At 38.3% G+C, this 12,717-nt stretch overlaps 1 protein-coding gene across 4 annotated transcripts in view; it reads right to left on the bottom strand.

Moving 5' to 3' along the window:
* Positions 1–12,717, bottom strand: part of nudt18 (nudix hydrolase 18) — a 28,396-nt gene that overhangs the window by 10,285 nt on the left and 5,394 nt on the right. For 3 of the 4 annotated variants that reach the window (XM_022243673.2, XM_022243674.2, XM_022243675.2), the window contains exons 2-3: positions 8,383–8,652; positions 7,523–7,649 (exon numbers count right to left, since the gene is read on the bottom strand). In XM_022243673.2, the coding sequence (XP_022099365.2) occupies positions 7,523–7,649; positions 8,383–8,646 (391 nt within the window). In that variant the 5' untranslated portion in view covers positions 8,647–8,652. Of the gene's footprint in view, positions 1–7,522; positions 7,650–8,382; positions 8,653–9,007; positions 9,066–12,717 lie in introns of all 4 variants that reach the window. The other variant, XM_087135263.1, reaches the window with a different exon arrangement.

Raw genomic sequence — 12,717 nt, 5'->3', positions numbered from 1 at the left:
CTCACGCTTCCACATTCCCGTTGCCTCTTTTCAAAGTGGGGACTATTGTGAAGCTGGTGATTATGATGCAAATTCAGTCATTTCATTTCTGGGCTACACACAAAGGCCAATCACCATATATACAAGAGCCAGGGTCTGCCTTCTTTCACCGTGTTGGCTCAAGCGTGGGCCGAGAATAATAGCTGAAAAGTGGGCTGAGGTTCTCAATTTTTACAGCGGCTTTTACTGTCATCCGTCGGTTAAGCTTCCGTAATTAGGACACTGTACATGTAGGTTGTGAACATCGATGTTTCCCTCAACCTCAAGGGCTAGTCTATACAAATTTGAACTCACTTCTGTGAGATTATTTACATGAGTTTTTACTGCATAGTATTTGGATCACTAGAGATATTAACAAGGAATAAATGATGGCATTTTATCAAAGCTGTCAAAAAACCCATAAATTACATGCAGGCTCAAAACATGTTTGAATTTTCAAGTCATCACATACCGCATATTTAAGATGCCAAATATCCCAAGTACTTTAATGATAAATTACAGGTAAAACAAAACATTGACAGATACATGTTCCTGCAATGACAGACCTGGCAGACCACTGTTACATATAGTACTATTCAATGCTACAATAATGAACACCACTTTATTGTAAACAATTAGGTATATCAAACTTGCCCCATGTACTTGTTACCAGGTTAGGAGAACTACCTGGTACCGGTACTGAGTGCTGAAATAAAGACATTATGGGGACAAAACCGTTACGGGGGACAAACTGCTGTCCCACACTGAGGTTCTGACTTCTCTAACAAATGAAATTGTCTTCAAAAACCTGGGAAGGCCTATAGGCTGTACCCAGATGTACACATGCATGTGTGTGTACATGCCGAGGTGGGCTATTACCATTTTGAAGAAGCAAAATTTGTTACAAATTTTGGGACTAAGGTTGCAATCATTGTCTAGAGCTGGGTCTAGGTCTTCAGTCCATTGGAAATATGTGACGATATGCTGAAAATACATGTAGATATATTACTGTATGTGTTGGTCTTAAGCCTGTTTTGGACATGGCCTGACTTCTGGGGATGCAACTTTAACATAATGAATAATTCCAGATCAGCAATGCATTGCTGCTTGGATGCAGAGTAATCCAAAGCAAGCATTTGCTCATCTTTCTCAGCAGTATACTGTATGTGATACTTACCTGCAGATAAGCATCTATGTCTGTGCACATTAATTACCCAAAAGAATCTCCTCTCGACCTCCTAATATTGATCAATCAGCAGCCATGTGTTATATTTTATGCTACCTAGACTGGTAAGGCTTATGCAAGTGTACTGTACAGTTCAGTTAGAGTTGGTCCATCATTGTGTGCACCTGTATTTGCCACACAATTGTACATGTAGATCCCGGCGGGGTCTCCAAAACTTAAGAAAAGCATATCTCCCTTATTCACAGACACACTTTCTGTGGAGGTCAGCTATATCTTAACCTGGTCAGCCATGGTCAGCACTTGACTTACATGTACAGGTACATGTACATCCAGTACGGTCATATTTGGATGAGATTTGAAGCTTTTCATGGTGGAAATACATGTACATGTAGCAAGTAAACTAGATGGGTTTGTGGTAGCACCGTGGATATACATGTACATGTACATGTAGCAAGTAAACTAGATGGGTTTGTGGTAGCACCGTGGATATACATGTACATGTAGCAAGTAAACTAGATGGGTTTGTGGTAGCACCGTGGATATACATGTACATGTAGCAAGTAAACTAGATGGGTTTGTGGTAGCACCGTGGATATACATGTACATGTAGCAAGTAAACTAGATGGGTTTGTGGTAGCACCGTGGATATACATGTACATGTAGCAAGTAAACTAGATGGGTTTGTGGTAGCACCGTGGATATACATGTACATGTAGCAAGTAAACTAGATGGGTTTGTGGTAGCACCGTGGATATACATGTACATGTAGCAAGTAAACTAGATGGGTTTGTGGTAGCACCGTGGATATACATGTACATGTAGCAAGTAAACTAGATGGGTTTGTGGTAGCACCGTGGATATACATGTACATGTAGCAAGTAAACTAGATGGGTTTGTGGTAGCACCGTGGATATACATGTACATGTAGCAAGTAAACTAGATGGGTTTGTGGTAGCACCGTGGATATACATGTACATGTAGCAAGTAAACTAAATGGGTTTGTGGTAGCACCGTGGATATACATGTACATGTAGCAAGTAAACTAGATGGGTTTGTGGTAGCACCGTGGATATACATGTACATGTAGCAAGTAAACTAGATGGGTTTGTGGTAGCACCGTGGATATACATGTACATGTAGCAAGTAAACTAGATGGGTTTGTGGTAGCACCGTGGATATACATGTACATGTAGCAAGTAAACTAGATGGGTTTGTGGTAGCACCGTGGATATACATGTACATGTAGCAAGTAAACTAGATGGGTTTGTGGTAGCACCGTGGATATACATGTACATGTAGCAAGTAAACTAGATGGGTTTGTGGTAGCACCGTGGATATACATGTACATGTAGCAAGTAAACTAAATGGGTTTGTGGTAGCACCGTGGATATACATGTACATGTAGCAAGTAAACTAGATGGGTTTGTGGTAGCACCGTGGATATACATGTACATGTAGCAAGTAAACTAGATGGGTTTGTGGTAGCACCGTGGATATACATGTACATGTAGCAAGTAAACTAGATGGGTTTGTGGTAGCACCGTGGATATACATGTACATGTAGCAAGTAAACTAAATGGGTTTGTGGTAGCACCGTGGATATACATGTACATGTAGCAAGTAAACTAGATGGGTTTGTGGTAGCACCGTGGATATACATGTACATGTAGCAAGTAAACTAGATGGGTTTGTGGTAGCACCGTGGATATACATGTACATGTAGCAAGTAAACTAGATGGGTTTGTGGTAGCACCGTGGATATACATGTACATGTATCTCTTTTTTGAGTATGTGGGGTTCTGAAAAGAACTGGTGGTCAGTGGTAGTCAATGTTTTGGAAACTATGCTGTCCATCGTCAGAAGACTGCCTCACATTTATCAACCAATCAAAAGCTTTTGACAGATTTTTGCTTAAAATGGCACCACAATTTCCTAAATCGATTCTCAATGGCTGGCTCACAAGGTCTTATAAAAATTACTCACACATATCAGGCATTGTTTGGAAGCTACAGCCCCCATTGAACAACGGACAGCACTCAGAGTAGTTTTCCAACAGGACATGACAATTTACTTTAACACAGAGGATAGAACACACTGGGCAAAAAGGCTGCTTCCCATCCTCTCTGGTCTTTTTTTTTCCTTATTTGTACATTTACTTTACATGTTTGCATGAGTGCTCAGTCTAAGGGCAAGTGTTTTATTGCAGGAAAAACAAATACAATGCCTCCTCTTTTGTGTATGTTTGGTTTAAAACATGACTGCACAGGAATGAGCATATCAGTAAGCCATAAATCTTCAAGGTGGTTATGGGCCACCCCTGCCATCTCATTAGCGATGATGTCCTTCCCAAACCCTTAAATACAACCGTACATGTTCACGTACTTCAGGATGTACTTTGTGACCTGAAATACTGAAAGAATGAATCCAAGAAATATTCTTCAAAAGTTTGAAGTGTGAGGCTCAGCATCCTTTTCTGTTCCTTTCATTTTACACACTGTCTTAAGCACCCCATCTGCTTCCACCAGGAACAAGAGAGGGCATTTTTCTATTCCTTTCATTTTACTCACAGTCTTAAGCACCCCATCTGCTTCCAGCAGCAACAAGAGAGGGCATTTTTCTATTCCTTTCATTTTACACAGTCTTAAGCACCCCATCTGCTTCCAGCAGCAACAAGAGAGGGCATTTTTCTGTTCCTTTCATTTTACACAGTCTTAAGCACCCCATCTGCTTCCAGCAGCAACAAGAGAGGGCATTTTTCTGTTCCTTTCATTTTACACACAGTCTTAAGCACCCCATCTGCTTCCAGCAGCAACAAGAGAGGGCATTTTTCTGTTCCTTTCATTTTACACACAGTCTTAAGCACCCCATCTGCTTCCAGCAGCAACAAGAGAGGGCATTTTTCTGTTCCTTTCATTTTACACACAGTCTTAAGCACCCCATCTGCTTCCAGCAGCAACAAGAGAGGGCATTTTTCTGATCCTTTCATTTTACACACAGTCTTAAGCACCCCATCTGCTTCCAGCAGCAACAAGAGAGGGCATTTTTCTGTTCCTTTCATTTTACACACAGTCTTAAGCACCCCATCTGCTTCCAGCAGCAACAAGAGAGGGCATTTTTCTGATCCTTTCATTTTACACACAGTCTTAAGCACCCCATCTGCTTCCAGCAGGAACAAGAGAGGGCATTTTTCTGTTCCTTTCATTTTACACACAGTCTTAAGCACCCCATCTGCTTCCAGCAGGAACAAGAGAGGGCATTTTTTACACAACAAAGTGGTCTTTTGGTGGAAACTCCCCCGTGCGTGTGCAGGTTCCAGTGTATTTGGCACAGGATGCACTGAGCACGCAAGACCAATTTCTGATTGAATGCTATGGCCCTTGTGTGTACATTAGATGCATGCGCAAACCTGGTTGAGAAATTTACTGGTAAGGGTGCATATCACCTCATTGTGGACTAACAGTAGTGAACATACATGTACATGTGTATGCATCCATTGCAAATGAAATTTAAACACAAGGCTATCACACAGTGAAATCATTTCACAAACAAGTGAAACATGTAGATTCCCTGTGCACAAGTAAAACCTAGGCCTGCATGTATGAGACTGATTTGAAGTAAATGCTTTTGAATTTTCTCAGCTACATTTAACTTTTATTGTTGTCACTTTCTGATTGCTGATATACTTGTAACATTTTTTTTCACTTGTGTCAGTTAACATGTATACATATACATGCACAAGTATGTGTTTCTCTACATTTTGTCACTTGTGTCAGTCCACATGTATACATATACATGCACAAGTATGTGTTTCCCTACATTTTGTCACTTGTGTCAGTCCACATGTATACATATACATGCACAAGTATGTGTTTCCCTACATTTTGTCACTTGTGTCAGTCCACATGTATACATATACATGCACAAGTATGTGTTTCCCTACATTTTGTCACTTGTGTCAGTCCACATGTATACATATACATGCACCAGTATGTGTTTCTCTACATTTGTCACTTGTGTCAGTTCACATGTATACATATACATGCACAAGTATGTGTTTCCCTACATTTTGTCACTTGTGTCAGTCCACATGTATACATATACATGCACCAGTATGTGTTTCTCTACATTTTGTCACTTGTGTCAGTCCACATGTATACATATACATGCACCAGTATGTGTTTCTCTACATTTGTCACTTGTGTCAGTTCACATACATGCACAAGTATGTGTTTCTCCACATTTTGTCTCATCTCATGCTAAAGTAGCTCACTGCATTAGTAGATTACATAGTGAAATATTTCAAATGTTGCCGCTAATACTCTCAAAAATTTGTTTTCAATCATGGGCATTTGGATACCATCAGCAGTGCTATAAACATTTCTGCAATGTTTCCCTGATGGGCCATGTAGAAAGACATTCAGAACAAAAAAAATGACAGTGTGAGAGACAAGGTACATGTATGGTACCTATTTATTTTTCCATGGGGTCATTTCCGTGTTGGTTTATCCAGGGTTTATGTGAAGTTGAGATTTCAGTTTGTGTCATTGTTTCATAATAGTAAAAAATACTGTAATGTACAAGCCTCACTTTGCAAAATATAATTTTTCAATTCTTTTCTTATATAAGACCATTCATTGTTCACGTTTACATGAATGCAGCATCTTACAAAAATGTATGTTCTCTTCAATTATTTTTTGCAATACATGTAGATTTCAATTTAAAGACTGAAATTTCTGTTAACATGAACTCCAATGTTGCTCAAACGAATGAATACAAATGGTATAAAATTATACATAAACAAGCTGAATTAAAAATAAGCCCAAAACATGAAGTCAATGATTATGTTTTACTAAAATCTGAAGGCTAAATTTGGTTATAAAACTTTGTTTTGTACGAGACAATGCAATATTCAGAATATAAAATTGCTGTTACTGTAATTTCCTGATACACCCTGTGTTTGAGATTAGAGATACAGTAATAAGAGATACAGTCTCCCATGCCCCCAAACATGCATGCCTTAAGCTTGCATATTCAGAGGTTAACACTCTGTTGCAAGTGGATGTCAGTTCATGAAAACAGCAGTATCAACATTCTCGGTTTCACGAATTACCACCCAGTAGTACGTGCACACATCGCACACTGAAGTGAAATAGATTGATTTTTGCTTTTGCAAACTGGCACATAAGCTTATTAAGGTTATTCAGCATAGAGAAAAAATGATTTGAAAGGTTTGACGATCATTTAATCCATCCATATACTTGGTGCCTCATCCCAAAATTTAATTAAAATTTGTTTGAACTACTTAAACAAAGATTGGTCTTTGTTAGTGAAAATGAAAATGCATAGAGTGTGTACTGGAAGTGCTGCATGGCACTGGGTGCTACTTTGTGAAAACGAAAATCACTCTGTTCTCTAAATATGCACACAACTGAGATCACCTCGCGCACAACTGAGTGCTACTTCCTGGTGTCGGTGATGAATTGTGGTCAGTGTGAACATATTTTTTCTTGCTTACTACAACTGTATTGTAAATACATCTTTGTGCCAGGATCTCGAATCCAAGTGAACTTGACGTGTGGAATAAATTTACAAATGAAAGAGTTCATTGAAAGTAGAGATTATCATTAAAGAAGTTCATTAATTCACACTTGTGTTTCAACAATCCTACCCTCTACATTAAGGTAAAAACGGCATTGATGAAAAATTCAGCAAGACTAAGCTTGGCTCGTAAAAAGTCTCTGAGTTTCAGTGGGAAAGGAAATTGTGATGAAACTTAACTTTATATCAATCTTTTTTTCACTTATGAAAAATTATAAGCCCGGAAACAGACGCCAACAATCCCTTTTGTAGCAAACACCAGCAATAAGCAATCTTCCCACAGAAAATGTATATGGTTTTCCAACCCTGGTCAACAGAGGGCGCCCCATTTATACTGATAACTGGAATGCAAATATTTAAAAAATTGGTGAACTTAGAACTGTGGATTTTGTGATCTACATGGTCTCAACTAACAAATGGAAGTAATTTCACTTAGATCCAAAAGGTGCGCCAAGGAAGTTTTCTGAGCATATTTTGCAGCCATTCTCCCATTCTATTTCTCCTGAAGAGAGTTAAGGTTAAAAACATGGCATAAAATACAAACTAAATTACCACGATACAGTACATGTACGGTATCACAAATTGGCATTTACTTCATGCAATGTGAGACCATCTCTTTGTTTTAAATACATGTACCTGTATATTACTGTGCAAAGAAGGGTATGACACAATTTGGCAGAGATGAGAATGGCAAAAGAAAGGGAAGAACTGTACACATACCGGTAATATATCCAATGAAAGTAAATCTCATCCAGTAACCAAACAGATGATTGCTTTCTACTCGCACTACTGTTGATGGTTGGAATTCAAGACCAGTTTCTTCTAGAACCTCTCTCTGTATGGCTTCCTGCAAAAAATACCAGTAACACATTCAAGACCACTGGCAAATCCAAAGGCCCTTCTTCTCCTCCAAAAAGAGCAAAACTGGTTTGAAGAATAATGAACAAAAAAGCAGTATATGGGAGACTTTACACTTCCCTTACACCAGACGCATGCACAGGTATAAATTTAGCCACACCCCTCAGAAAGGCCATGAAAGGTTACATGAAGAACTTACAAAATTCAACTAGTGTACCCCACTCTCTACACAATTGGTTCTAGATCAATCCTTGTTCAAGATACATGTACTTTAAGGGGAGTTAGGTTGGTGTAGTGTTTCTTTCCTCGCCTTCCACCTCCGGGGGCCCGAGTTCGAATCCAGCTCAGTCCACATGTGAATTGGGTTTCCACTGAGTCCATGCGTTTTCCCCGAAACATTTATCTGGGGTTTTCCTCCCACCTCTAAAACTTAAACATTCCCTCACTGTTTTCTTTACTCATTATCATCCTGTAATTGGCACTAAATGTGCTGTTGATCAGATATAAATAAACAAAAATAAATAATTCAGCTATTCATTTGCTAACGGAATCTTCTTAAATGCAGACTTGACATAGACTTGTCATACTGCTACAGTACAAACTTTAGAACTATAGTCAAACTTTGTGGTACAAACAACAGTACATGTATGTCCATATTATGCATTATCCCCTCCCTTTGTGGCATGATTGAATGGTGGCAAATTACTGTACATGTACATTACCTGTAGTGTTTCATTAGGCTCTGAATGTCCTGCTGGTAGATACCACCGACCACGACAAGATTCCTTGGCTTCCTGAATTAAAACCACTCGGCACTTGTCGTCAAAAATCACAGCAGCTACTATGATGGATAGGTTGTCTCTCAATACTAGAGGTCGCTGGTGGGTTTTAGCAGGAGCTTTGAAGAAAAAGTCATATTTTGGAACAGGCACAGGAGGAGGACAGCCTGCTAGCAGGTTGGCAAGACAACGCTCAATCTCAGACATGTTGTGCTGTGGAGGCAAATCACAAGCCAAATCATGCAGTATTTCATATACCGGTATATCACAACCAGTATTTAGTACTGTCATTTTGGTTACTTTCTTAGCCAGACAAACATACAGACAATAAAAAAAAGTGTTCCGACGAATATTGTTTTTGTAACAAGAAAAAGTAAAGTACTCTTTTACAATTAAGAACTACAAGCTCTGTACATGTATCTCTTGCGTATGTTTTCAAGTTCAGACACGATGAAACAGCCCAAATGAAAGTTAGCCCACATCACTCTTGATACCTAAAAACTGACGCTTTGAAATATTCCTCCCATGTTCCAAAACAGACATTTTCAGAGATGGAACATTGGCCTACCTGCCTTTGTAGATGCCCCTAACTCTGCTACGAGCATTTTACTCTGAAACTTATCCAGCTGTAATATTGAGACAGGTCAAAATGAATTCATATTTATCCCTTGTTCTTTTCAAGATAGTACACAGTCTTATAGGTTCCTTGGGAACAAACCACTCAGTTACTCCTGCTCCAAGGAAATCTTTCTCCAAGCACTAAAAGAAATAGGTGCAACTAATACTAGTTGTATGGTCTTCATACAATGCACCTCACACCTAAAGGAATACCTAAAGAAATTATCATGAACCGTAGCAGGTGGGAAACAACTTTCTAAGAATAGATACGTGAAACACAGTGTTGACATGAGATTGAGTGTCGGAAAGCTGCCGATAAATGAACAAGAAAAGAGGGAGCCGGGTGATGTCCAAAGGGTCTAGAGGACCAAGATACATGAACATGTACCAAGTGAAGCCTAAAGGGTCAAAACTAGAGCTGCGTGCATTTGTCTCATGGACAAAACACGGCACTTCTACACATTTGGAGGTTTTCAAACAAAGTCTTCCCTGTCCACATGCTGCAAGGTTTCAACCTGATCGTACTCCATGAGATATAGTGCTTTGAAAAGTGCACCTTTAATGTTACATGACTTGTCGCAAGATGACATCATCACATCAGGACAACTTTTGTCTTAAGCACTTTCCTAAGATATCTACAAGGTTTGAACCCAAACGGATATGTACTTCACGAGATATAGTGCTTTGAATAGTCTACCTTTAATGTCACGTGACTTGTCACATGATGAAGTCATCAAGATGATGACGTCATCATCATATACGGTCACTGCTTGTCTAAAGCACTCCCCTTCTAATATATCTGCAAGGTTTCAACCCAATCTGACATATACAATACAAAATACAATACAAAACATTATTGTTATCATGGAATGAGCGCAGATTAGAGATTGCAAACATTTTTCCCTTTTGACATTCAATACAATGTGATCTGCTCTCAGCACCATGTGCTTGGCAATTTTCCAACTCCTGACTATATACATGTATATGCCCAATGCACTGTGCGCTGCCTATGTTACAAGCAGATATTGCGCATCCGCACAAATAGTAGCCAATGCACACTATGCGAATGGGATTTTCAATTTTGCAAATGTTGTAAGGGGTGTTTGTCGTGGGCACTTCATCTGTGTGAAGAAGTACACCACTTATGCACTTCATACAGTTGACTTCAATGTTTTAGCTATCATCTAATGAACAATTCACACTTAAATCTGTTACGGTTGATTTTGAAGACTAAAAGGACTTTTTATTATAACTTCCAGTATTGGCCTCAAATTTCACAGGTGGGTTGACTGGGTAAAGATAATCATCTACATCAATTTTTAGGTGATTCGGAAGAACTTTACCACAGACATCTATTCAAAATTCATTTTGCAGAACTTTTAACCTGTCACTAGATGGCACTCAACAACTATGTGATGTCATCAGTACATGAAGATGATTTGAAGAATACTATACCTCAACTGACTAACAACGCTGAAACAACTTGATACCTATTACCACTTTTAACAATAAGCCCACTTCCGCTTTCAACCAGAAGGAAGGGTCATGTGATTTGACCCACACGAGATGAAGAACAAATTTTACTCTGCCACTTGCTGCAAACAGAATGTTGCGGGAGGTCACAGTTGATTTTATATGGCTCTTTACAACATTTACATTATATTTAAAATTTCATTAAACATCAAACATCGCTAAATTACCAAAACGGTGCCTCGAAAACATGTACAAAGTCAATGGGCTGAAATTTATTAAATTTTGAATTAAATAAAAATATCAATAATAAATCATCACTTGATGACATCATTGTGATGTTATTCCTCTAGGACCATCTATGCAGAGGGGTTCTATAGTCAAACTTTGCAAAATTGCAAAATAGCCAAAAACAGAAGGAATGCCTTTTTCGCAAAGTTGCGAAAAAGCCAATCACTTGATGACATCATCACGATGTCATGATTAGAGGCACATCTTTGCTATAGGGTCTTTGCTTAAGGCAACTTTCATGAAGATCTGAAATTGCAAAGAGACATGACCTAGAGAAAAACTGTATACAAAAGAAACCTGATATTCGGAGAACAAGGAAGAGAAGAAGAGAAAATTTTGACAAGAAAAATGGCTTCTATTCATTTTGCAAAAGACCCCCCCAAAAAAAAAACACAACAGATGGCTTTTTGCAAAATTGGGAAAGACACATGTGTTACATGTACATCTACAGTAAATGTTGGGCATTAGAGTTAAACTGCTTTCAGGCAAATGAGTGCGGCCAGGAATATGAAAATGACAAAAAATGTGCATTCTTGAATTTGAAAGGTTTACGTCCTAACCGATTCGCATCAAGGAATATCTACCTTTCAAGTTGTTTCTCCGATTTAAACCAGCGTTGGCTAGCTACAGTATGTAAATCTGTAGGAACATGTACATAAAAGCTTTACTCCTGGCCCAGGCCATAACTTGAGTAACTTTTCTGCTGGGGGCACTACTATTTTTCTTCATTCACCTGCACAGTGATTGCTTATGAAGTCACAAACCGAGACATGCAGTCAGCACCCAGTGTATTGAAGGCACACAAACTTCATTATCTCACAAGTTCAAATGGATTTAGAAGTGAAATATGCTACATTCAAGTTATGAAATTCTATCAAATGACTGTGTGGAGGTGGGGACTTTTTACACCCACAACAATTTGGGAACCATAGTTCACTGTCTCTTCAAATGAAGACCATGTGTACAACCTTGGAATTACATTCATACATGTACATATTCATCAAAGCCCCTGGTTACCACAGGAAATTATTTTGGTTGGAAAATACAGGGATTTGGCATATCATCTGGGAAGTACATGTACATGTAGGCCTACCAGTATCATACAGTACATGTATGTACATGTAAATTTCTAAATGATTAATCTGTTATGTATATTTTACATCAATTTGTCTTCGTAAAAGTTATTTTTAAGGGTTATTTTTAACAGAGAAAGAGTTAACACTGAGGTTTCACCAAAAGTCGATTGGCTAAATGCAAATTTTAAAAAGGAAAACACAAGGGCAAATAATAAAAATCCTCTGTTACAATTATCAGTGACATTTAAATAAGTAAAATGAAGAAAAATGACAAAGTAAAATGGAAGGAGTATATATTCAGGAAAAATGATGAAACACATTAAAAAAGCAGTGCAATGAAAGGAGCGTTGCACTTGAAATTAACATTTGTAATCACAACCGAAAATATTAGTGCATCACAGGACACCAAATCTCACGTCTAAAACAATAACTGTTAAGAGCATTTTTCACCATGTTTGACATTGCCATTTATAATTCAATGTCACAACTGTTATTTCTATGTCTATCAAGTCAATTTTAATTTGCACCTTTATAAGAATGCAGTTAACTTTACTTTTTTTTAAATGTCCAGTTATATCACTGTATATTCTGTCACATAAGAATCTGCAAGGTGTCCAGGAACTTCTGTGGGATTATGAACTCATGCGGAACCTACCGGTACCTAATAACTTCATGTTGCAATTTATGCTGGACTTAAGAAACGAAACATTTTGTAATACAAATTACATGTATACACACTGCTACTGATATGTCTTGTGCATACTGTATATAGAACATTCATCATATTCAACATTCAATCTGTCACCTCATGAGATTGTTCTTA

This window comes from Acanthaster planci, linkage group LG04 (assembly GCF_054643075.1).
Source record: "Acanthaster planci isolate LZ-2023a linkage group LG04, COTS_SCS, whole genome shotgun sequence".
Lineage (NCBI taxonomy): Eukaryota > Metazoa > Echinodermata > Asteroidea > Valvatida > Acanthasteridae > Acanthaster > Acanthaster planci.
Note: the sequence above shows the minus strand (reverse complement) of the source record. Positions and strands in the feature narration are given on the sequence as shown.